The sequence below is a fragment of the Salmo salar genome, chromosome ssa02 (assembly GCF_905237065.1).
Source record: "Salmo salar chromosome ssa02, Ssal_v3.1, whole genome shotgun sequence".
In the NCBI taxonomy this organism is placed as follows: Eukaryota; Metazoa; Chordata; class Actinopteri; order Salmoniformes; family Salmonidae; genus Salmo; species Salmo salar.
Genome location: NC_059443.1, coordinates 14,641,106 through 14,666,822, shown reverse-complemented (window position 1 = coordinate 14,666,822; position 25,717 = coordinate 14,641,106). Strand labels below are relative to the sequence as shown.

The following is a 25,717-nucleotide window of genomic DNA, read 5'->3' as shown; positions in this document are numbered from 1 at the left end:
AATCCAGAATAAATACACCCCTGTTAACATACAAACACAGTTCACTTTCATAGCAGCCACATATAAACCCCATGATCCCTGTGATCGTTGGACAATTCCTTCTCGCATCTACGCGCTCACCTCTCACCTTTTTCCTTCGCTTTTTTTTTAGTTCTGTGCACAACATATCAGCTGTCTGTGACCAGGCGAAAAAACCTTTCCAAGCCAAACCTTCATATCATAACCACTACACACAGCCTACATCGTTGTCACCATATTAGCTAACGTCAAGTCAACATAGCTACTATAACTTAGTGATGGAGAAAGTACCCAATTTTCATACTTGAGTAAAAGTAAAGATACTACTTAAGTAAAAGTCTAAAAGTATTTGGTTTTAAATATAATTATCAAAAGTAAATGTAATTGCTAAAATATACTTAAGTATCAAAAGTAAAAGTATAAATAATTTCAAATTCCTTATAAAGCAAACCAGACTGCATCATTTTTCATGTTGAATTTTTTTTTTTACTGATAACCAGAGGCATGCTCTAACAGACATAATTTATAAACGAGGCATGTGTTGAGTCAAGTCTGCCAGATCAGAGGCAGTAGGGATGACCAGGGATGTTCTCTTGATAAGTGTGTGAATTGGACAGTTTTCCTGTCCTGCTAAGCATTCAAAATGTAACGAGGACTTTTGGGTGTCAGGGAAAATGTATGGAGTAAAAAGTACATAATTGTCTTTAGGTATGTAGTGAAGTAAAAGTTGTCAAAAATATAAATATTAAAGCACAGAGATACCCCCAAAAAACACTTATTAGTATTTTTACTTAAGTACTTTACACAACTGCTAGAACTAACACATTAGTAAACCTGCTACAATCATGCAGAACAGTGTACAGTTAGCAAGCAGTTTAGCAGTTACACCTGTGGGCCCCATTGGCAATAAATTAATAAAACCAAAAGCTTACCTTGACTTGGAAGAGTTCCAGTGTTGGATAGCCAGCTAGGTAACATAGCACCTCTCTGTTTGAGCCGGGTGTTTGAGTAGGCTAAACTAGCTAGCTGCATTCGCAAGCTAAGTGAAAAAAATATGAAATATAGCTAGCTCGCTCTTGCGTCTCCTTTATTTAAGAATTTAATTGTTCAAAACTGCTCAACTATTGTCTTTTTCTTTGAGTCAACTACTCACAGCAGTGCTTGCTAGCTGTAGTTTATGCTTGCGGTACTAGATTCATACTCTTATCCTTTGATTGGGCGGACAACATGTCAGTTCATGCTGCAAGAGCTCTGATAGGTTGGAGGTCTTCCTCCAGAAGATGAAGTAATTACTATGTAAGTCTATGGAAGGGGGTGAGAACCACAAGCCTCCTATGTTTTGTATTAAAGTCAATGTACCCAGAGGAGGATGGAAACTAGCTGTCCTCCGGCTATACTATAGTGCTACCCTACAGAGTGCTGTTGAGGCTACTGTAGACCTTCATTGCAAAACAGTGTGTTTTAATACATTTTTGGGGTGACGTGAATATATTTATAGTTTTTATCTAAAAAGGATAACTTAATGTTTCACTATTTTTATGAAATTCACTGAGGATGGTCCTCCCCTTCCTCCTCTAAGGAGCCTCCACTGGTCTCAATGTCTTATTTTCAACAAACAAGGATTCAGAGACATGGATGCTGTTGAGTTTCCCTTTTACTTCAGTCAAACAAAAGCATGTTTGAAATATAAACCCATATACAAACTCAAACACATCAGATAAAGAAGAGATGTTTAAATACACGTGATAGTGTGAGGCTGTATAAAGGTTGACATTTTTATGATTATATTCTTCTCATAAGCAGCCTATAATACCGTGACAGACATACAGTAGTAAGCGTGAACATAAAAGCACAAAACTTTATCATCATAAAAATTTGCTCTCAAATAAATAATGTAAACAGGGGTGGCATTGACATATCTAACTCTAAAAAGCTTCTGGGCAACACTGAAAAACAGCTTATGTCCTCTTGATTTCAAAGCATTCAAATAGCGACCATTCAAGATGGAGGGGTGGTTTGGTCTGGCTCTCAGCCTAGCCCTTAGTTTAAACACTATGGAGGCACTTATATGAAACAACAGCTGCCTGCTCTTCAAAGCACACACAGGTGACTTCTTATCCCTAACAACTGACCAGTCATCAGGATGGTGTATCTCAAAGAAAGAGAAATTACTTTAAGCTTTCTTTGTAAACTGTACAAAATAGAGTGTTTAACAAAGTTAACTGGCTAACTTGTAACTATCCTGAAGTGAAACCAGTCTCGGGCTAAACTGAAGTTCTGATTGTTTAATGGGCCCCGGGCCAGTTGTTGGGGTAAGAAGTTACTGTCGCACAGCACACTGACAATGAAGTCATCTTGGTACTTCAGGGGAAGAAATGATAGATCCGTTTTACACAGAAGCACCTACAGTTAGAGATAGAGGAAGAGTGATGGGGAAAGAGGAAACACTAGTTAACCAAAGTTGAGTCAACTAACAACAAAAAGCCCTTCCTAGCCCTTGTAACAGCACTACGTAATAGCCGGCAGCACAGGAAATAGAACGGAAATAACTCCTGATCTGCATTGCAAAAGAAAGCTCCACTGTAGCAAAGTGATATCATTCACCAGTGTAAAAAGAGGAACTATTTCATGATATGATTACAGGTTATAATTGAATTCCTTTTCAGTTGAGCGTCTGTCTTTCAAAGGCTCGGTACATGTTGCTAGGCAACTGAGGGAAAACCCAATAAGGATTTCAAAGAATTTCAGACTTACTGGTTGGCTGGGAGCCACATGTGACCTTATAGGATGTCCATATGCTGACAGCCAGTAGGAATGTGGCGATGAAGCCAAATGCCTGTAAAGGTCAACAAGAAAGATGCCTCATTATCCTCCTATAAAACCCTACAGTTGGTCATCTGTCAAGCATTGAGGGGACAGCTGTAAGTCCCCAAGCTGGTTACAAGTGTAAGAGGAAAAAAACATTTTAGGAGAATGATTAACTGACTTTTTAGATCTCAAAACTTTACTTGACAGGATGGGGTGAACTCCTTAAAGGTGAATGGAAACACTTTAGGAAGTAAAATTAAGAGATGTATTCCATCCACTAATACTAAACATGTGCATTTAACATAGAAACAGCTCAATTGGGATTTTGATATTGAACAACGTTTATTCGAGTAGCGCCATCTTGAATTGCTATAGTAACGACTGACGCCAATGCTGACACCAGGAGACGCCTTGTCTCCACTGGACCTGAAAAGTTTCTCACAACTTTGATAGCTTTGTCATTGAGACAGGACAAAAATATTAAGGCAAGAAACTGTATAGAATGCACTTTTATGTTGGTAATTATAACATTTACATTTTAGAGTATTTTTTTTTTATTGATAAGATGAGTCTGTGAAATTAAATTAATTTGATAACAAGCCAAGTAGACAGTCAGCCAAGCTGAGGCAACTAGCTAGCTATTTTGTTGATTTAGCTTCGTTCGTCTTGTCCTTTTCCATGTGAATGTTGTGTTCACTAACTGTAAAAAATAAAATGCTCATATTGGTAATTTGAAGAGCATTTGTCATTGGCATTAGCTAAGCGCTAAAATCAACTGGCTAGTGTCTGATTCAATTTGCAGCTAGCTAGCTAGACAGTGTCAAGGAAGACAGGGGCTGTAGAGACTGGACAACATGCTGCTTAGGCTGCAGACAGGGCCAAGGGAGACAGGGGCTGTAGAGACTGGACAACATGCTGCTTAGGCTGCAGACAGGGCCAAGGAAGACAGGGGCTGTAGAGACTGGACAACATGCTGCTTAGGCTGCAGACAGGGCCAAGGAAGACAGGGGCTGTAGAGACTGGACAACATGCTGCTTAGGCTGCAGACAGGGCCAAGGAAGACAGGGGCTGTAGAGACTGGACAACATGCTGCTTAGGCTGCAGACAGGGCCAAGGAAGACAGGGGCTGTAGAGACTGGACAACATGCTGCTTAGGCTGCAGACAGGGCCAAGGAAGACAGGGGCTGTAGAGACTGGACAACATGCTGCTTAGGCTGCAGACAGGGCCAAGGGAGACAGGGGCTGTAGAGACTGGACAACATGCTGCTTAGGCTGCAGACAGGGCCAAGGGACAACCACACCCTCACAGCCTAGATGAACTTCATTGTACTGGAGGACAACTCTAGAAATTGTTGGATTTGTTACAGGAAAGATAGAAAGGAGATTATGACATGGTTTGTTTGTGTTGCACCAGAATGCAAGGGCAAGTAGTTATGCATTGTAGGGGGATCAGTTGGTAGAGCATGGCGTTTGCAACGCCAGGGTTGTGGGTTCGATTCCCACGGGGGGGCAGTACGAAAAAAGAAAAAAATATGTATGAAATGTATGCATTCACTACTGTAAGTCGCTCTGGATAAGAGCGTCTGCTAAATGACTAAAATGTAAATGGATCAATTATTTTAGGTTGTGGTACTCCAGTGAGTGTGACTCATTGCAGACATAGGCACTAACTAGTAAAGGGACTCCTAGTCTTCAGTGACAATCTGAACTACTGGCTGGTCAGTTCTCTTGCATGCTTTTAATTTGTTCCCATTCTGACTCTTCCTGTATAAGGCTATAAGCCTAGTGGAATGTATGTGCAGAAGAAATTGAAGTTGTCAAAGCCAATTATTGTTATAATGTTCCTTATTCTTATCATATTTTGTAATTCCAATTTTCGATGTGACTTGCACTTTGTTTTCAGGCTTGAGTGAGACGATGTATTCCCCTCAGTTTTTTCAATAAGGTTCTTGATTTATTCATATTATATTACTTGTGTATGTCTTTCCTTATCATATGTAAGACTAAATGCCATTTGTAATATGTTTTGGTTCACATTTATGTTTAATATACAATCCATATAAGAAAGTGTTTGATAACAGAACATTCCATAGAATTCTAGTAAAATACCACCGTTCACTAAAACGTCTGGAACTCATTCATAGTAGAACATATTACTATTCTGATTGGCAGTTGTTTGGGGGAAAAACATAGATTTTCCTATCAGATTTTTCTTAACTGATTACCATTTGATTGATGTGGTGCTATTGTATGTAATATAATTTATAAGGGCTGTTTCTCAGCTTTCAAAATATGTATAACATTTTCGGATATGGTTTGAAACCAGCAAATTTTGCTCATTAATGCACGCAGAGTTCATGGTCTTTCAGACAGTTTTCAGATTCAGTCTTTTTTGGGAAATCCTGCCAGTGATGCAGCAATGCCAATATGGTGATTTACAGTTCCAGTTTACTGGTGTTCTAAAGCCTAGTGTTTCCACTCCCCTTTAATAACCATTTGGCCTGCTTTAAAGTGAATTCCCACACACTCACCACATAACAAACAGAAATAAACTATGGAGAGCTTAGATATAAGGTTCAATTTTTGCAAACAGGGCCTCTCAATTATCTTCAGCTAAATACTGAGATACTAAGATAGATAAAATGAATGAACATTCTTCAGCTCTGGAATGGAGCACCAGAAAACAGGAAAGCATCTGCTATGTTACTCACCGAACCAGCTTCTAGTTCAGACACACCTCCACTCTTAACAGCTGCAACAATAGAGGCAATGAAGACCAGGATGGTCCCAACGCCATAATGCAGTAACTCCTGAAACAATGAATGGTATAGATAAGTGTTGGAACGCGCGTCTGTGGAAAAAGTAAAAAAAAAGTTTTAAAAGATTATGCACACTACTGTAAGTCTCTCTGGATAAGAGTCTGCTAAATAACTCAAATGTAAAAAATTTAAATGTGTGTGTGTATAGGCGTGTCATTTGCCGGGACACTCACCGTCATTGTCCAGTTGATACAGGGGATCTTACTCTGCAGTCTGAACACGTACATGAGGTAGAAGATGAGGAAGGCTATGAGGAACCATAGCGTCACCACCTCAAAGTACCGAAAGGCTGAGAAATCAGTCGAACCTCGTGCACAGTGTACACACAGGAACGCAATGAGGAGGGCTACCTGCAAACACACAGACAAATAGCAATTTGTTTCCATGTCCCAGTATGTTTCCAACCGTGGAGCATTTTGGCACCATATCAACACTGCAACTCCTGTGTTAAAAATGTATCTTAGTCTGCAATAGCGGACTGCAATAGCATCGAATAGTCCCCGCGATATGCAACTGTTCAGGGAAGTCAGGAACCAATACACGCAGTCAGGAAAGCAAAAGCTAGCTTTTTCAAACAGAAATTTGCATCCTGTAGCTCTAACTCCAAAAGGTTTTGGGACACTGTGGTAACACGGTCACCACTGATAAATCCATGATAATCGAAAATTTCAATAAGCATTTCTCTACGGCTGGCCATGCTTTCCTCCTGGCTACCCCAACCGAGGCCAACAGCTCCGCCCCTCAAGTTAATAAACAGATCACTGACCATTTCGAATCCCGTAGTACCTTCTCCACTATGCAATCTGGTTTCCAAGCTGGTCACAGGTGCACCTCAGCCACGCTCAAGGTACTAAACGATATCATAACCGCTATCGATAAAAGACAGTACTGTGCAGCCGTCTTCATCGACCTGGCCAAGGCTTTCGACTCTGTCAATCACCGTATTCTTATCGGCAGACTCAATAGCCTTGGTTTCTCAAATGACTGCCTCGCCTGGTTCACCAACTACTTCTCAGATAGAGTTCTGTGTGTCAAATCAGAGGGCCTGTTGTCCGGACCTCTGGCAGTCTCTATGGGGATGCCACAGTGTTCAATTCTCGGGCTGACTCTTTTCTCTGTACACATCAATGATGTCGCTCTTGCTGCAGGTGATTCCCTGATCCACCTGCATGTAGATGACACCATTCTGTATACATCTGGCCCTTCTTTGGACACTGTGTTAACTAACCTCTAAACGAGCTTCAATGCCATACAACTCTCCTTCCATGGCCTCCAACTGCTCTTAAAGAATAGTAAAACCAAATGCATGCTCTTCAACCGTTCACTGCCCACACCCGCCCGCCCGACTAGCATCACTACTCTGGATGATTCTGACCTAGAATATGTGGACAACTACAAATACCTAGGTGTCTGGCTAGACTGTAAACTCTCCTTCCAGACTCACATTAAGCATCTCCAATCCAAAATCAAATCTAGAGTCGACTTTCTATTTCGCAACAAAGCCTCCTTCACTCACGCCGCCTCCTTCACTCACGCTTACCCTAGTAAAACTGACTATCCTACCGATCTTCGACTTTGGCGATGTCATCTACAAAATAGCTTCCAATACTCTACTCAGCAAACTGGATGCAGTCTATCACAGTGCCATCCGTTTTGTCACCAAAGCCCCATATACTACTCACCACTGAGACCTGTATGCTCTCGTTGGCTGGCCCTCGCTACATATTCGTCACCAGACCCACTGGCTCCAGGTCATCTATAAGTCTATGCTAGGTAAAGCCCTGCCTTATCTCAGCTCACTGGTCACGATAACAACACCCACCCGTAGCACACGCTCCAGCAGGTATATCTCACTGGTCGTCCCCAAAGCCAACACCTCATTTGGCCGCCTTTCCTTACAGTTCTCTGCTGCCAGTGACTGGAACGAATTGCAAAAATCACTGAAACTGGAGACTTTTATTTCCCTCACTAACTTTAAACATCAGCTATCTGAGCAGCTATCCGATCGCTGCAGCTGTACATAGTCCATCTGTAAATAGCCCACCCAATCTACCTACCTCATCCCCATATTGTTTTTATTTACTTTTCTGCTCTTTTGCACACCAGTATCTCTACTTGCACATCATCATCTGCTCATTTATCACTCCAGTGTTAATCTGCTAAAATGTAATTACTTCGCTCCTATGGCCTATTTATTGCCTTACCTCCTCATGCCATTTGCACACACTGTATATAGACTTTCTTTTTTCTATTGTGTTATTGACTGTACGCTTGTTTATTCCATGTGTAACTCTGTGTTGTTGTTTGTGTCTTACTGCTTTGCTTTATCTTGGCCAGGTCGCAGTTGTAAATGAGAACTTGTTCTCAACTAGCTTACCTGGTTAAATAAAGGTGAAATAAAATAAAAAATAAAAATTCTGCTAACAGTAGATTGGTCCAGATCCAGAATCTAGTTTTCAACACAACCCAGCTCTCACATGGCTAATGTTCAAGGTTCACAATTTTCCCGTTCACATGCCGTTAACCTGTTAGGGCTAGGGGGCAGTATTGACACAGCCGGATAAAAAACGTACCCGATTTAATCTGGTTACTACTCCTGCCCAGTAACTAGAATATGCATATAATTATTGGCTTTGGATAGAAAACACCCTAAAGTTTCTAAAACTGTTTGAATGGTGTCTGTGAGTATAACAGAACTCATATGGCAGGCCAAAACCTGAGAAGATTTCATGCAGGAAGTGGCCTGTCTGAGAAGTAGTGTTTCATCTTGGCTCTTTTTATTGAAGACTGAGGATCTGTGCAATAACGTGACACTTCCTACGTCTCCCATAGGCTCTCAGAGCCCGGGAAAAAGCTGAACGATATCGAGGCAGGCTCTGGCTGAAACACTATCGCTTTTGGCAAGTGGCCGCTCAGAGTACTATGGGCTTAGGCGCGTGCCCGAGTCCACCGAATGCTTTCTTTTCTTTTGTCTGTTTACCTAAACGCAGATTCCCGGTCGGAATATTATCGCTTTTTTATGAGAAAAATGGCATAAAAATTTATTTTAAACAGCGGTTGACATGCTTCGAAGTACGGTAATGGAATATTTAGAATTTTTTTGTCACGAATTGCGCCATGCTCGCCACCCTTATTTACCCTTTCGGATAGTGTCTTGAACGCACGAACAAAACGCGGCTGTTTGGATATAACGATGGATTATTTTGGACCAAACCAACATTTGTTATTGAAGTAGAAGTCCTGGGAGTGCATTCTGATGAAGACAGCAAAGGTAATAACATTTTTCTTATAGTAAATCTGACTTTGATGAGTGCTAAACCTGCTGGGTGTCTAAATAGCTAGCCCTGTGATGCCGGGCTATCTACTGAGAATATTGCAAAATGTGCTTTCACCGAAAAGCTATTTTAAAATCGGACATATCGAGTGCATAGAGGAGTTCTGTATCTATAATTCTTAAAATAATTGTTATGCTTTTTGTGAACGTTTATTGTGAGTAATTTAGTAAATTCACCGGCAGTGTTCGGTGGGAATGCTAGTCACATGCTAGTCACATGCTGGTTTTTGATATAAATATGAACTTGATTGAACGAAACATGCATGTATTGTATAACATAATGTCCTAGGGTTGTCATCTGATGAAGATCATCAAAGGTTAGTGCTACATTTAGCTGTGGTTTGGGTTTATGTGACATTATATGCTAGCTTGAAAAATGGGTGTCTGATTATTTCTGGCTGGGTACTCTGCTGACATAATCTAATGTTTTGCTTTCATTGTAAAGCCTTTTTGAAATCGGACAGTGTGGTTAGATTAACGAGAGTCTTATCTTTAAAATGGTGTAAAATAGTCATATTTTTGAAAAATTGAAGGTTTTGCATTTCTAAGGTATTTGAATAACGCGCCACGGGATTACACTGGCTGTTGAGTAGGTGGGACGCAAGCGTCCCACCTAGCCCATAGAGGTTAAACATGCTTTATTGCTTCATATTGTGTGCAGTTGCAGGGTATATGGAACATCATTGACATTATTAAACCACATGGGATAGGCTGAACGCCATTAGCAACTAAACACTTCTGTAAACAGGAAATAACACCCATAACCAGCTTCCTCCATTTTTCCTCTGAAACACCACCATCATTCCTGTGATGACTATAAATAAGCAAGCCTGTAACAGAAAAGTAGTGAAGATTAAGATGCAAACCACTGTATTCTACTGTGCAAACACAGACATAAAGAGGGGAGAACAGACAACGTTCGTTCTCCCCTGATTTCACAACCGTTGTTATGAAGGTGTAATAAAGTGTCATTAATTACGAAATTCTGACATTCTGAAGATAATGATAAGCATTCATTTATTTGAAGGTAGACAGCAATATGACATCACCATACACAGTGGGACAAGTTCCTGCATTACAGAAATCAACAACAACAAAACTCTAATCTGCCTAGACTTCCAATATATCAAACAATTACTGTACATCTCAATCAAAACTGGATGTTGATCTGACTGTGGCCGGTATCACCTGCGCACTTGCCTCATGGAGAGTTAATGCACAGCTCAATCTGACAGATTCTTGTCTCAGTTAATTCAAATATTTTAGTAGTCCACTAAACTTGTAGTTTTTATATAGGCTATTGGTTTCCACTGGTATAGGCCTATTTCAGGTTATAAAGGCTATTGGTTTCCACTGGTATAGGCCTAATTCAGGTTATAAAGGCTATTGGTTTCCACTGGTATAGGCCTAATTCAGGTTATAAAGGCTATTGGTTTCCACTGGTATTGGCCTAATTCATGTTTGCATGTTAATGTTTTGTGTAGTAGCCTAGTCGTAGCCTAACCATCAGAGAAAGCCACCTAGTAGACAGTGGTGTAAAGTACTTAAGTAAAAATACTTTAAAGTACTACTTAAGTAGTTTTTTGGGGTATCTGTACTTTACTATTTATATTTTTGACAGCTTTTACTTTACTACATTCCTAAAGAAAATAATGTACTTTTTACTCCATACATTTTCCCTGACACCCAAAAGTACTCGTTACATTTTGAATGCTTAGCAGGGCAGGAAAATTGTCTAATTCACACACTTATCAAGAGAACATCCCTGGTCATCCCTACTGCCTCTGATCTGGCAGACTTGACTCAACACATGCCTCATTATAAATTATGTCTGAGTGTAAGAGCATGCCCCTGGCTATCAGTAAATAAAGAAAACATGAAAATGATGCCGTGTGGATTGCTTAATAAGGAATTTGAAATGATTTAGACATTTACTTTTGATACTTAAGTATATTTTAGCGATTACATCTACTGTTGATACTTTTGTATAGTTTAAACCAAATACTTTTAGATTTTATTCAAATAATATATCACTGGGTGAATTTCACTTTTACTTGAGTCATTTTCTATTAAGGCATCTTTACTTTTACAACAATTGGGTACTTTTTCCACTTCTGCTAGTAGCATACGAATGAATCAGAGTTTCTGTTACGCACCTCGCTCCCCTTTATCCTCAGCTTTTGAGTGCATTCTCCACATGTTGGATTAAAGATCACGAAGACAGCAGACAGTAAACAATATAAAATACAACCCAATCCCAACATTAAAAATAAAAACGTACAAAAAAATGGTATAATTCTGTGCAGAACATCAGTATAAATATCTGATCAAAAGCTCTTACCACTTGGGCGATTTTCAGTAATCCTTGTACAGAGCGAGTATAGCCCAAGTTCAAGAACCCTTCGCCTGAAGACGATGTCGTCGTGGTGGTGGTAGTAACAACAGTATGAGACATTTTGATATGTATAAATAAAATAGTGTAAATAGTCTAGACTACAGTTTATCGTGGCCCAGGAAACACAGGCAGCTGCTACTACTGTGCTCCGTCTACTTCATGGTCGTTACTAGTTACCACAGCCACAAAGTCATAAACCCCGCCTGTTTCTACAAATCTTCTTAAAATGTGATTTTAAATCTAATCCTAACCCCACTGCTAACCTTATGCCTAACCGTAACCTTAAATTAAGACCAAAAAGCACAATTGCAGGTTATTTTACGATACATTTTTACGATAGGCAATTTAGACTTTGCGGCTGTGGTAACTCGTGGAAACCCTATTTCATTGAGGGTGAGATTCAGTTGGCGTGGGGTTTCCAGTAAACAGTAGCATTTTTCAACTTCAACAGCTACAATGTTGCTTTTACTCAATGGGCCAGTTCGTTTTGCATGGCCCCAGGTGAGTGGTGAATGTATTTAAGGACCAATGGAATGGACTAAAATGTGTAAAGTCCCCGCACCCGAGACACCGGGTAAAGAAAAACTAACTCGCCCATGGACATAAAATGACTGACTGGAAGAGAAAGTGCTATCAAAACACGTATTGTCCGAAAATCACTCACGCACGATTGGGTCTAATTTCTAGCAGCATGCTACTGGCAGCGTCACCGCGTGTGTTATGGATGTAAATAATGAAGCAGTTTGTCACGCCCTGACCTGAGAGAGCCGTTTTTCTCTGTTTAGTTAGGTCAGGGTGTGATATGGGGTGGGCATTCTATGTATTGTATTTCTTTGTTTTGGCCGAGTATGGTTCCTAATCAGAGGCAGCTGTCTATTGTTGTCTCTGATTAGGAAGGAATCATACTTAGGCAGCCTTTTCCCACCTGTGTTTGTGGGTAGTTGTTTTCTGTTACATGACAGAACTGTTGTTGTTTTCTCAGTATTAAATAATCATGAACACTTACCACGCTGCGCTTTGATCCCCTTCTTCTAACGACAGCCTTAACACAGTTCCAGTCTCCACCTAAATAGTGTTCACATGATGGTTGAAGTTGATTAAGCACGTGCCTATCAATCTGAATATGTTTTAAGTTCATCAAACTTATTCCTACTATTGTTAATGACACTTTAGGCCCTATATTATTGTAGCCTGCACCATAGACCCATACCTATTCGACCTCCGTACTATATCGACAGCTGAATTGTATTTGTCCCAGGTTAATTGAAACATTTTTCCGCCCACATTGCAAAATCAAGCAAGATGCTCACATTACTTTAAGGTCAGACCTAATGTAGGTTTTGCGGTTGAATTGGTAACCATGTGGGGTCAACAGGTGTTAAACTATAGGCCATCCATCCTATCCCGAGGGGACTGCACTAATGGGACTACCCCATGCCATGCTAAAATAGATTCAGTGTAGTGTAGTATTTACATCTTCATGGTTTAAACATCATCATTATGTCGTTCTGCCCCTGAACAAGCCAGTTAACCCACTGTTCCTAGGCACCCACAGACACTTACAAAAAATAACCAACTAAGCACAGATGTTAGGCCCATGTCAATCAAGCTACATAACAAAATGGATAGCGATGAAGTAAGACTGAACCCCATCAGGAAGGAGTTTTTCATATTTCAATGCTTTACAGCACTAGGGTTTTGTTTCTGGCACCCCCCATCCATAAACAGCAGTTTCCATGGAGATGAGGGCAGGATGCTCTTCTCTGTCACCACGTCCCGCGACGGCTACAGAGCAGAATGGGAAAGAGTGCTTAGAAAACCTTACCACATAAAGGCGCACACACACACACACACACACACACACACACACACACACACACACACACACACACACACACACACTCTGGCTGTGCATACCAGTAGGCCTAGTCTCCATATGAGCAAGTGAAGCCAGATATGGGAACCAAACCACACCCTAAAAGGACATTACCATGGCGAGCCAAACAGTCTTATGCATCAGCTGTACAATCTGAAGAACCTGAATGAGTTACTCTGCATGTGGTCCAGAGGAGCTACATCCTCCATGACACTTTGAGAGCATCACAAACACTGCAGCCAAAGGAAACCAATACATTTACATGTACAAATGCACCACACTCTTTCTGCTTCATGGTTCTGCAGGGACGTTTAGTTTCGTTTAGTGATACACCACATGGTAAGAACATGGACATGGACCCAAGCAACTTTGCGTCCTTGAAAAATGCTATATAAATACTATGTATTATTCTGAATATTATGATGATTATTATTCTACACCAATATGAGAAAACCCTTCAGTAGTTTGAGTCCAGAGTTCCTTGCAGAGCTGGTGGTTGACCACACAACTACAGCTACACTCAGGTTTTGTCCAGATAGCATCAGCTGGTTCTGTGGTGGTTGAGGCGAATGTTCTCCCTGTGGCTCAGATGGTAGAGCATGGTGTTTGCAAAGCCAGCATGGTGTGTGCAACGCCAGGGTTGTGGGTTCGATTCCCACGGGGGGCCAGTACAAAAAATAAAAAAAATAAAAAATAAAATGTATGCATTCACTACTGTAAGTCGCTCCGATAAGAGCGTCTGCTAAATGACTAAAATGTAAATGTGACGTGTGTTTGACAGGAAACCCAGAAGTGTAATGGCGCTCCAGAACAATAACAATTGTTATTGAATAACATTTTTGACAATAACACTTGTAGGGCAATTATGTAATTGCACCTCCATAAGAATAACAATATAAAAACGGAATCTACCAAGTTGTCCCAATGTTGTGAACAATGGCAATAAGATTGACTGCCAAACTCTTGTTGATTACTTTTGAAGGTGTCTTGGGAAATGTCTGTCAGAATGAGGGAGGTCAGTTTCATTATGACATACCTCTAGAGTTACATTCTCTCTGTTGTGCCTCGGCAGTTCACCCTAGCTTCACAATAGCATAGTGGACACCTGAAATGACAATGGACAGCATAATCAGAATAATGGAATGATAATGAAGAGTGAAGGGTTGGCGTTATATCATGTTATGTCATGTCATGTTAAGGACAGTGCTGTCTCAGCTGTATTATGCAATCTTAGACTTTCTTGTGTCACTTCAAGAAAAGCACAAAAAATAATTCACCTTCATCTGGTATGGGGACACGAGAGCTTCTTTGGGGTGCTTAAAAGAAAAGAGGGCAATTTCACAAGCTTATCTGAGCTGGTTCTGGTACTTAGTGGTATACCTATGGAATTCATGGCCAAAAATTGCAATAATTGAATACTTACATTGAGTGGTGGTGTTCAGTTGAACGTCTGAGTATAACAGATTTAGCGCCATGTCGCCATCTTCTGGTGAATCATGTTTATACAACGACTGTGGGCTTTCTGATTGTGCAGAGAACGGACAGTAAGAAACTATGTGACACATTACAGATCTGAACCATCAGCAAATCCTTTACGGTCTTGTCCACTCACCCATTTCTGAGACATTGGCGTAGATAGAGGTTTCACTGACCACAGCTTTAGAAACAGGGAAGTAAAATGTACAAATGTAAACTGCTGTGGCGCACAAAGTTTATGACTGAATGAGAGGACATGAAGAGCTATGCTCAGACTCGACACTGAACCCAATCTTTTTGCCCACTTCTACAGAGGTGTAGTTGGGACAGCAGGCAGGGATTGAAGGATACGGGAGAAGAGGGTGTAGAATACACAGACAATGAGTGGGCCGTAGACAAGTAAAGCTGATGGAGTGGTACATAGGGAAGCATATGTGTGGAGATAGTGAATAACAGGGCAGCAGGTAGTCTAGCGGGTTAAGAGTGTTGGGCCAGTTCGAATCCCTGAGCAAACTAGGTGAAACATCTGCCAATGTGCCCTTGAGCAAGGCACTTAACCCTAATTGCTCATGTAAGTCACTCTGGATAGAGCGTCTGCTAAATGACAAAAATGTAAAAATGTACTGAATATCCTACCACTTAAACTGGCTTTCAACTCAAACTCTGCCCTTTCATATGAGGAAAAATGATTACTGATCAGAAATACTATTCAAAGACTCAGATTGTCTAGAAAAGAGTAAGACCCCTTACCTATAGCAGGATCTGTGCACAACTCAGATTGCTGCTTAATCTTTTCTGAATTGCAGAATCTCAGGTATCCTTTTGGAAAAGACCAGAGATAGTATATGAATCTGTAAATACGCCAAAAATATCATATCTAAACTAGTATTTATTTTCTTACAGAGATCACCCACCTCTTTTTCCCAGGTAAAATAAAGCCATGCCAAGGAGCAGCAGGAGAAGCAGGACCCCACACACAGAGAGGGCTACGGTCAGCGCAGTGGGTCCAGGGGGGAACCGTCTCTCTGCCCTCCCCAGGCTGTTCTCTGCCCTGCAGGTGTACACTTCCTGGGTGAAGAAGGGGATTGAACTGGTCCACTGAAATGGGTGGGTTCCTATGGTGCTGACACCTGGGTCTATGTTGCCCTTAGAGGAGGAGAACCAGGTGATGGTGGATGGGGGTTCCCCTCAACTACACACCTGAGGCTCCCGTTGCCTGGTCCGAGGGACGCCTCTACCCAAGACAGGCTGAGAATCTGGGCCTTAGCTAGGGACAAAGCACAAACCTTGCATGAGTATCATTGTGATAAAAAGTTTCATATTCCTAGACCACCAGACCCTCAATAAAAAATATTTTATTGCTGACAACGTAGTGAGACCGTTACCAATGATATTGAGCCGTGTGCCGCTGGCAGTCTGCCACTTCCCATCACCCCAGTAATAGTCCAGCTCCACTCTGCAGAAGTATACTCCATTGTCTGTGACCGCCAGATCTCTGATGAGGAGAGAGAGATCCCTCTGCTTAGGGTCTCCTTTGACTGAGAAGCGTTGGTATGACTCTGGAACTTAGCATTCATTCATTCCACCTGTAGTAACATTTGTCACCTTGCATTGGAAGAAGGGCTTATCATGGAATTGTCTGGTGATCCACTGAACTGTGATGTCTTTGGGGTAGTCTTGTTGCTTGGGGTGGGTGAAGGAGCAGGGTAGGACCACATCTCCTCCTATGGTGCTATTCACTACAGGGGGAACTGTCATGCACCACGGCTGTGAGAAGGTGCCTAGTGGGAGGAATATTAGTTCACAATTAGAGAAATTAGAGAAATCAACCATATTAAGGATATTTCATGTTTGTTTTTTCTGATGGTCTCAAGTGTTTTTTTAAAACTTGTATTCTAATTGGTTCAACTGGCAATATATTGTATTCTAATTGGTTCAACTGGCAATATATTGTATTCTAATTCGTTCAACTGGCAATATATTGTATTCTAATTGGTTCAACTGGCAGTCTATTGCTCCTTGTTGATATTCTGTTGTACTTTATTTAAACACACACGTCACTACCCAAAGGATCAACAAATCATCTCTTATGATACTGTATAAACATAAACTCATCAATATTACAACATTAAAGAGGGATAATTACCTTAATTCCTTTATTCCCAAATTATTCAAGAATGCTAAAGCTTAAATAGGAATGTTTCACCAAAATGAAAAACAATCTGAATAGAAATAGCTAAACCTGGAGTTTGGCCTACCTGTAATGACAGAGAAGAGAGAGAAGAGTTGAGCCTGCAACATCCTAAAGGTAGTCAAATATATACGTATCCCACTAGCACTGGAGAGAAAGAAAGTCAAGTCACAGAGAGGAATTTCTACCAACACAATGCCTCAAATCAGGAAACATAGTTGTGAAATGTACAACATGAGAATAGCCATTTCCTGTTTAGCTCCAAAAGTGCTTACTGTGAAACAAGTATGAGGGCTTGGCTGAGCCTAAGTGCATTAAAAATGGAAGTGTATCATTTCTTTAGGCCTATTATGTGAATTTAAAATATGTTTCCTGAGCCTCTTTACTTGGTATCTATTATAGAAAGCATTAAGACTGGAACAATAGAGGACTTCCGTTTAGTGTAGTGAGAATTTAGCAATATAATAGCCCTACAGCACCTTCAGAAAGTATTCACACCATTTTACTTGTTCCACATTTTGATGTGTTACAGCCTGAATTTAAAATTGATTAAATTGAATACACCATACTCCATGATGTCAAAGTGGAAGTATGTTTTTAGAATTTTTTACAAATGACACTGAATAACAATATAAAACACTGTATATAAAGTGCTGGTCCCATGTTTCATGAGCCGCAATCAAAGATCCCAGAAATGTTCCATACGCACAAATTTGTTTACATCCCTGTTAGTGAACAGAGTGCCCCATGGTGGCGGTGGGGTTATGGTATGGGCAGACATAAGCTATGGACGGAGAATACAATTGCATTTTATTGATGACAATTTGAATGCACAGAGATACCGTGATGAGATCCTGAAGCCCATTGTGGTGCCATTCATCCTCCGCCATCACCTCATGTTTCAGCATAATGCACGGCCCCATGTTGCAAGGATCTGAACACAATTCCTGGAAGCTGAACATTTCCCATAGTTCTTCCATGGCCTGCATACTCACCTGACATGTCATCCATTGACCATGTTTGGGATGCTCTGGATCAACGTGTACGATAGCATGTTCCAGTTCCCGCCAATATCCAGTAACTTCGCACAGCCGTGGAAGAGGAGTGGGGCATCATTCCACAGTCCACAATCAACAGCCTGATCAACTCTATGTAAAGGAGATGTCGTGCTGCATGAGGCAAATGGTGGTCACACCAGATACTGACTGGTTTTCTGATCCACGCCCCTAGTTTTTATTGAAGGTATCTGTGACCAACAGATGCATACAGTATCTGTATTCCCAGTCATGTGAAATCCATAGATTAGGGCTTAATGAATTTATTTCAATTGACCAATTCCCTTACATGAACTGTAATTCTGTAAAATCTTTGAAATTGTGGCATGTTGCGTTTATATTTTTGTTCAGTATAAAAAATAAAAAAATGAAAATCGGAAATATCTTGAGTCAATCCCTTTGTTATGACAAACCTAAATAAATTCAGGAGTAAAAATGTGCTGAACAAGTCACATAATAAGTTGCATTCTGTGTGCAATAATAGTGTTGAACATGATTTCTGAATGACTACCTCATCTCTGTACCCCACACATACAATTATCTGTAAGGTCACTCAGTCGAGCAGTGCATTTCAAACACAGATTCAACCACAAAGACCAGGGAGGTTTTCCAATGCCTCGCAAAGGCACCCATTGGTAGATGGGTATAAATAAAATTAAAAAAACAGACATTGAATATCCCTTTGAGCATGGTGAAGTTATTACACTTTGGATGGGGTATCAATACACCCAGTCACTACAAAGATACAGATGTCCTTCCTAACTCGCCAGAGAGGAAGGAAACCGCTCATGGATTTCACCATGAGGTCAACGGTGATTTTAAAACAGTTAGTTTACATCAAATCAAATTGTATTGGTCACATACACATATTTAGCCCATGTTATTGTGGGTGTAGCGAAATGCTTGTGTTCCTAGCTCCAACAGTGCAGTAGTAGCTAAGAATTCACAACAATATACAGAAATTGTTTTATTTCACCAGGTAGGCCAGTTGAGAACAAGTTCTCATTTACAACTACAAATCTAAAAGTAAAAGAATGGAATTAAGAAATATATAAATATTAAGACGAGCAATGTCAGAGTGGCATAGACTAAAATACAGTAGAATAGAATACAGTATATACATGTGAAATGAGTAAAGCAGTATGTATACATTATTAAAGAGACTAGTGTTCCATTATTAAAGTGGCCCGTAATTGGGAGTCCCATAGGGCGGCACACAATTGTCCCAGCATCGTCCAGGTTTGGCCGGTGTAGGCCGTCATTGTAAATAAAATAAAAATCTTAACTGACTTGCCTAGTTAAATAAAGGTAAACAAATAGATAATAATAAAATAGGAGAAAACTATTTGATAGGAGAAAACTGAGGATGGATCAACAACATTGTAGTTACTCCTCAATACTAACCTAATTGACAGAGTGAAAAGGAAGCCTGTACAGATTAAAAATATTTCAAAACATGCATCCTGTTTGCAATAAGGCACTAAAGTAAAACAGCAAAAAAATGTTGCAAAGAAATTGACTTTGTCCTGAATACAAAGTATTATGTTTGGGGAAAATCCAACACAACACATTACTGAGTCCCACTCCTCATATTTTCAATCATGGTGGTGGCTGCATCATGTTATCAGGACAAGGAAGTTTTTATGAGGAAAAAAGGCAAAATCCTTTCTACCGGACACTGGGAGACAAATTCACCTTTCAGCAGGACAATAACCTAAAACACAAGACAAAATATACACTGGAGTTGCTTACCAAGACGACATTGAATGTTCCTGAGTGGCCTTGTTTCAGTTTTGACTGAAATCGGCATGAAAATGTATGGCGACTTGGAAATGGCTGTCTAGCAATGATCAACAACCAACTTGACAGAACTTAAAGATTTAAAAAAATAATGAATGTGCACATATTGTTCAATCCAGGGGTGCAAAGCTCTTAGAAAGACTCAAACCCAGAAAAACTCACTGCTGTAATCGCTGCCAAAGGTGATTCTAACATGTATTAACTCAGAGGCTTGAATACTTATCAAATTAGATATATTAGTGTTTATTTTTATGAATACATTTTTTCATAATTATTCTTCCACTTTGACATAGAGTATTTTGTGTAGATCGTTGACCTACAATGAAATCCATTTTAATCCCACTTTGTAACACCACAAAACGTGGAAAAAGTCAAGGGGTGTGAATAATTTTTGTGTATAGGACAGTGTGTTAGATGAGGGAAATACGCTTTAGAATCTCATATGATCTGTACTGGAATGACTGGCAGCCACGGGACAGTGTCTGAGAAACAGTGAGTCAGGTGATGAGACAAACATAGAATCCTCGCTGCATATGCTATCCTTAACACAGCAGTCTCAAGCATGGACACCCGGTCACTCTGCAGAATGGTGAATCTCCTATTGTGTTTCATGGAAGGTAAGTAGGCTACAGATGGACTCGCGACTACAGCATATGTGGATCAAATATTTGTCAGACAATCTGTGGGGTCACACTATTCAGAGATGTCATTTTGCACTGTTTTTTCAGAAGGAAATGGAAAACAGAAAGCAAAGTTAGATCAAAGTGAACTTTTTTCTTTAAGTCTGTTAATCCTTCCTCATTTTCAAAGCATGACCGATTTGGACACCACTATCAGATTTACATTTTGCTTACAGGAATACGGAACGCTTCCAGTATGTGTTTTTAAACCATAGTTAGAGTTTGATTAAACATACTTTAAATTGCACAGTAATACAAAGTTTGTATCACTGTGCAATTTAAAGTATCATATATCAGCTCCAGCTCTCCATCTGTCCTGAGCATTAATAACATGTATTATGACACATCCAGCCCTGAGCGCTGCTTCGAACGATGACGGCTGGTCCATGAAGGTTCAGGCGGAGGTGCGTACCATGGAGGGCTACCCGGTGGTGCTGCCTTGCTCCTTCACCCACCCCCACCACACGCTGCACTCCTCCCTGCAGGTGGTGTGGCGGCTGGGCTACGGCCAGGGCTCTACGGTGCTGTACCACTGCTCCTCTCCCAACGGGGCCAGGACCTGCCAGCCAGGCCCCCAGCAGGACCAACGTTATCGCCTGGAGGGGAACCCCCGAGAGCACGACCTCTCCCTGCGCATCAACAGCGCCGCCCTGCAGGACAACGGACGCTACTACTGCCGTGTGGAGGTCCCCGGACACACACACGCCAGCTACGAGGATAAGATGGGCACACGGCTTAGAGTGGAGGGTAGAGGGATTCTGTATATGATGAGTACACTGTAGAATGTAGTACTACACAGTTTGTTTTAGACCTTGAAAGTGATCTAATATGTCAACTCTGTATGGGTTTGTTTGTTTGTCTAATTGTAGATGGATTTATGCGTATTTCATGGATATGATTGTAATGATTTGGGGTGTCTGTTTGCCATGGCTTTCATGGTTAGCTGCCCCACGAATCCTGGGACTGTCAGTGGAGGGCAGTGAGGAAGCTGGCTACAGGGCTCAGTGTCGTGTCCAGGGCTCTCCCCTACCTGACGTCCAGTGGCTGGGACCTGACGAGCTCATGGAAGGCTCCGACATCTCTCCCCTCTCCCAGGAGTCCCTCGAGCAACATCACACCACCAGCCAGCTCCGGGACGTCCTCCCTGGGCAGCAGTACACATGTAGTGCCTCCAACCCCCTGGGGAAGGACCAGGCCACCCTGTACATGCTGCCCCCCAGGCAGGTGCAGGTCTCTGGGGAGGCCCCTCCGCTGCTGCTCCTGCTCTCCCTCTCCCTGGGGTTCAAGGTGCTCCTGCTGCTGGGGATGGTAGTCTGGCTGCTGCAGGGAGGAGGCCCAGCCTGGCTCAGATGCTGGTTCAAATGATACACTGTTTGCATACGCACATACACACAAATCCAAATGTTTTAACTTCTCATACATTTTTCCGTTTGCCTTCAATAAACAATACATTATGGACCTATTTGCATGTAATTAGATCCCACCTCATTCCCTACCAAGGGTTTATATGTAATGAATAGAGTGTAAATCATTAGTTTATTGTTTATGAATCTAACTCATTGGTTGAAATGTTGTGATCATCTAACTATTTGTCAAGCCTCAAAATGGAGGCAACACACAAAAGCGCTGTACATTTAAAGGGGAGGATGGTGTTTTAATGGTGGTTATGGTGGTTTAAAGAATACAGCACAAGCATAGCTTCTTATACAAATATGCCACATCTAATGTCATTTAAGGTAATATAACAAGCTGCCATGTGGGGAATAGTACTTTAGGTGTCTCATTTGAGTAAGTTTTTATCTTGTTCTTGATACCATGTCTTGTTGAGGCGTTTTGACTGATTTCACATCTATGCTAATATGGCTAAAATTAGCTATCTAGCTAACCAATAACTGTAACAATGTATTTGAGAGACAAGTGCTCATTGTGCAAATGTATTTGTTTTTTATAAACATTTGGAGATGAAATATAGTTTACATGTTGTCAATAGTCTAAGTCAACCACGTGTTCCGCCCCATAATTGCGCACGTGTCGGTTTTGCTGCTAAACAACCAACCAGTCTATAACATGTGCAAAAGGAAAACATTTATCTAGTTAACTCCTCAGTATTTCAATTCACATGTTTCACCTTTTCAAATACTTTACACAAGACTACAGTAGATAAAAAAAGACGCTATATTTCATAGATTTGATACAATCAGGTTTGGACCTGTAATATGAATAACAAGTAAAAACAGTCTTATTTGTCAAGAAGTTCTAGATCAGAGACATCAGAATGACTTTATCCAGATATATGCCTCAACTCCAAATATAGAAAAACACCAGACAGTCAGTTTCAATCATTCTGGATTGAGACATACAGTATAGCTGTTTAGAGAATATATATCTTAGGAAATGCCCTTCACAAAGGAGCTTGAATCTAGTGAGTATAATGTATGAAGGGTCCTACGGAAAGGGACGTGGTCAAGTATAGAGCTCTACTGAAGGGGGAAGTGTAGTGGCTCTCTGTAGCAGACAGCTGGGAGAGCTTCACAGCAGCTCTGGTCGCTCCAGGTATAGTTTCCCTGGGGGTCCAGTGTCATCATGGCACACTGGCCCTGTATGGGGGTCCCTGGCTCGTCCTGGGCCCAGTGGCTGAAGGACACAGCAGCCTTGCTCAGCCAGTACCACTGTCCTGTCAATGAGCTCCGACGGAGGCCTATCCACACCTGACCCTGCGTCTGTCCCTGAATCTGGGTCTCAGACTCCCTCAGTTTATTGGTCACTTGAAGTAGAAACTCTTCTGTGTTCAGGCTGACCAGACTGTAGCCCTGATCTTGGCAGTACTTCAGAGACTCGGGCCAGCCACCCTGCTCGTCCCCAAGTGTCACAACCTCTGGCCTCAGCAAACAGCCCTTAGAATCTGTACACACACACACACACACACACACACACACGAGAGCAATCAATATATTCCTATAAAAAAAAAAAAAAGGCCTACAACAGACATGAATGATATACATAATTCACAGCAATACAACTCTATGAAACCTCTACAGCACCATACCTGGATCTGTGCTGACGCTGGCAGCCGGATTCCCAAAAACCATGCCGTTTGTCTCTCCCAAGTAGTAAGCAGCCATTTTGGAGGAACTATGCCAGATGACATGCTTCCTGTATTCTGTCCCAAAGTCAACGAGTGCCCAGGAGTACTCGGTCCCCATCATGGGAGTCCATGTGACATCCAGGGCTGTGTTCCCCTGTTGCACCCCCTCTGTCTGGGCTGTGGGGGCTACTAACAGGGCCTGGTTCTTCATGGCGTTGAGGGAGTGGAGGAGGTAGCAGGAGGAGAAGCTATGCGTTGGGATGAGGCTGAGTAGTAGGCCTGGCCTGTGGAGGGTCAGGGAGACAAGACTGGAGGTCTTGACCAGGGAGGAGCCACCAGGGAGGAAGGGATAGAAGGGCAGCTCGTGGGAAGACTGCAGTTGGAGGGGCTCTGTGGGGGGTCCGCTGAGTAAACTCACACTTTGGTTGGTCGTCAGCAGAAAGGTAGTTTCATTCAAAGCTCCATTCTCCAAAGAGGGGTGCACGAGGTATTCTGACCCCCACGCTGTGACGGGGTACAGAGGGCTGAACAGAAAACTACAGGTGCAGTTAGTTGTGGCAGCGCATGGGTGGCTGTACAGAACCGCCACGGGGTGGTCGGCCAACACGTGTGGCTCTGGCAGCGATCTATTCAGCCAGAGTTGAACCAGTTGGAACGGCTGGAGTGAGACAGTCTCGTTCTCACCTGCTGGCCCTGAGATGGTGACCTCGTTAGTTTCTTTATTGTTTATGATGATGAGCCTAAACAAATGGTTCCCTGGGTCTATTTGAGGCTGAGGATGCATCATCTCAGGTATAGGGGGGACATGGTACTCTGTACCCAAGCTCTCCACCGGTGGGACTACCGTGGTCTGGATGCTTTCACCTCTTTGGCTGATGGCAAGGACAATGATGTCGTTGTTGCTGGTCACATGGATTGTGTTGTTAGAGAACTTTGACCTCTTGAGTTCTGCACTTCCCGGAATCACAACTTCCTGTGCTACATTCAGGTTCCTGGTATCTGTGGAACCCAGTTCCTTCATTTTCACAATTACCGTGGTGTCACTGTGTAGTGCTGTGATTACAATTCTGTTGTAAGGCTGAGTGGGATGGTAAAAGGCGATGTTCTCCGGGAATGCAGTGATGAACTCTTTGCCAAAGCTATTAGGAAAAGAGAGTGCTGTGGACACTAAAGAGGGGTAGAAACTGCTAAAACATCAATTTTCATATGCAAACAAAACAATTCTGCTCCAGGATAAGATTATTTAATCAACAAAAATCCCCAAACATATCGACAGAGTTAAGAGTCTGTGTTCCATACTGTTTAACTAATAAAGGAAATTGTATTTTAGGTGACTATGTGCTGTTGATGACAGAGGTGGACAACGCTCCAATACTACTAGTGTCACACCAGCAGAGGGGGACATACTACAGGCCTGATCAGCCTGTTTTCCTTTCATTCAACACAACAGGCTCATCTCAATAGTGTAAAGTGGCTTCCTTTCCTATATCTCCAGAAATCTGAAAGGACAGGATAGGTGAAAGCTACAGTACCAGTCAAAGGTTTGGACACACCTACTGTACTCATTCAAGGGTTTATTTTCTAATAGTGAAGACATCAAAACTATGAAATAACACATATGGAATCATGTAGTAACCAAAAAAAGTATTAAACAAATCAAAATATATTTAATATTATTTGAGATTCTTCAAAGCACCCTTTGCCTTGATGACAGCTTTGCACACTCTTGGCATTCTCTCAACCAGCTTCATGAGGCAGTCACCTGGAATGCATTTCAATTAACAGGTGTGCTTCATGGAATTTCCTTCTTAATGTGTTTGAGCCAATCGTTGTGTTGTGACAAGGTAGGGGTGGTATACAGAAGATAGCCCTATTTGGTAAAAGACCAAGTCCATATTATGGCAAGAACAGCTCAAATAAGCAAAGCGAGACGACAGTCCATCATTACTTTCAGACATGAAGGTCAGTCAATACGGAAAATGTCAATAACTTTGATAGTTTCCTCAAGTGCAGTCGCAAAAACCATCAAGCGCTATGATGAAACTGGCTTTCATGAGGACCGCCACAGGAATGGAAGACCCAGAGTTACCTCTGCTGCAGAGGATAAGTTCATTAGAGTTACCAGCCTCAGAAATTGCAGCCCAAATAAACACTTCACAGAGTTCAAGTAACAGACATCT

General features: G+C 41.6%; 2 protein-coding genes across 2 annotated transcripts; one reads left to right on the top strand and one right to left on the bottom strand.

The window, feature by feature from the left end:
* Positions 1 to 1,655: 1,655 nt before the first annotated feature.
* cklf7 (CKLF-like MARVEL transmembrane domain-containing protein 7) lies at positions 1,656 to 11,524 on the bottom strand. Its single transcript, NM_001141549.2, is given in 5 exon segments — positions 1,656 to 2,421; positions 2,773 to 2,854; positions 5,538 to 5,636; positions 5,819 to 5,995; positions 11,321 to 11,524. Coding segments are annotated over 5 exon segments (486 nt in total). The 5' UTR covers positions 11,435 to 11,524; the 3' UTR covers positions 1,656 to 2,407.
* Positions 11,525 to 20,189: 8,665 nt separating this feature from the next.
* Positions 20,190 to 22,365, top strand: LOC106594689 (sialic acid-binding Ig-like lectin 15). The gene is made up of 3 exons (XM_014186080.2): positions 20,190 to 20,389; positions 20,804 to 21,199; positions 21,396 to 22,365. The coding sequence occupies exons 1-3, from the start codon at positions 20,335 to 20,337 to the stop codon at positions 21,815 to 21,817; spliced, it is 873 nt and encodes a 290-aa protein (XP_014041555.1). The 5' UTR covers positions 20,190 to 20,334; the 3' UTR covers positions 21,818 to 22,365.
* The last annotated feature ends 3,352 nt before the right edge of the window (positions 22,366 to 25,717 follow it).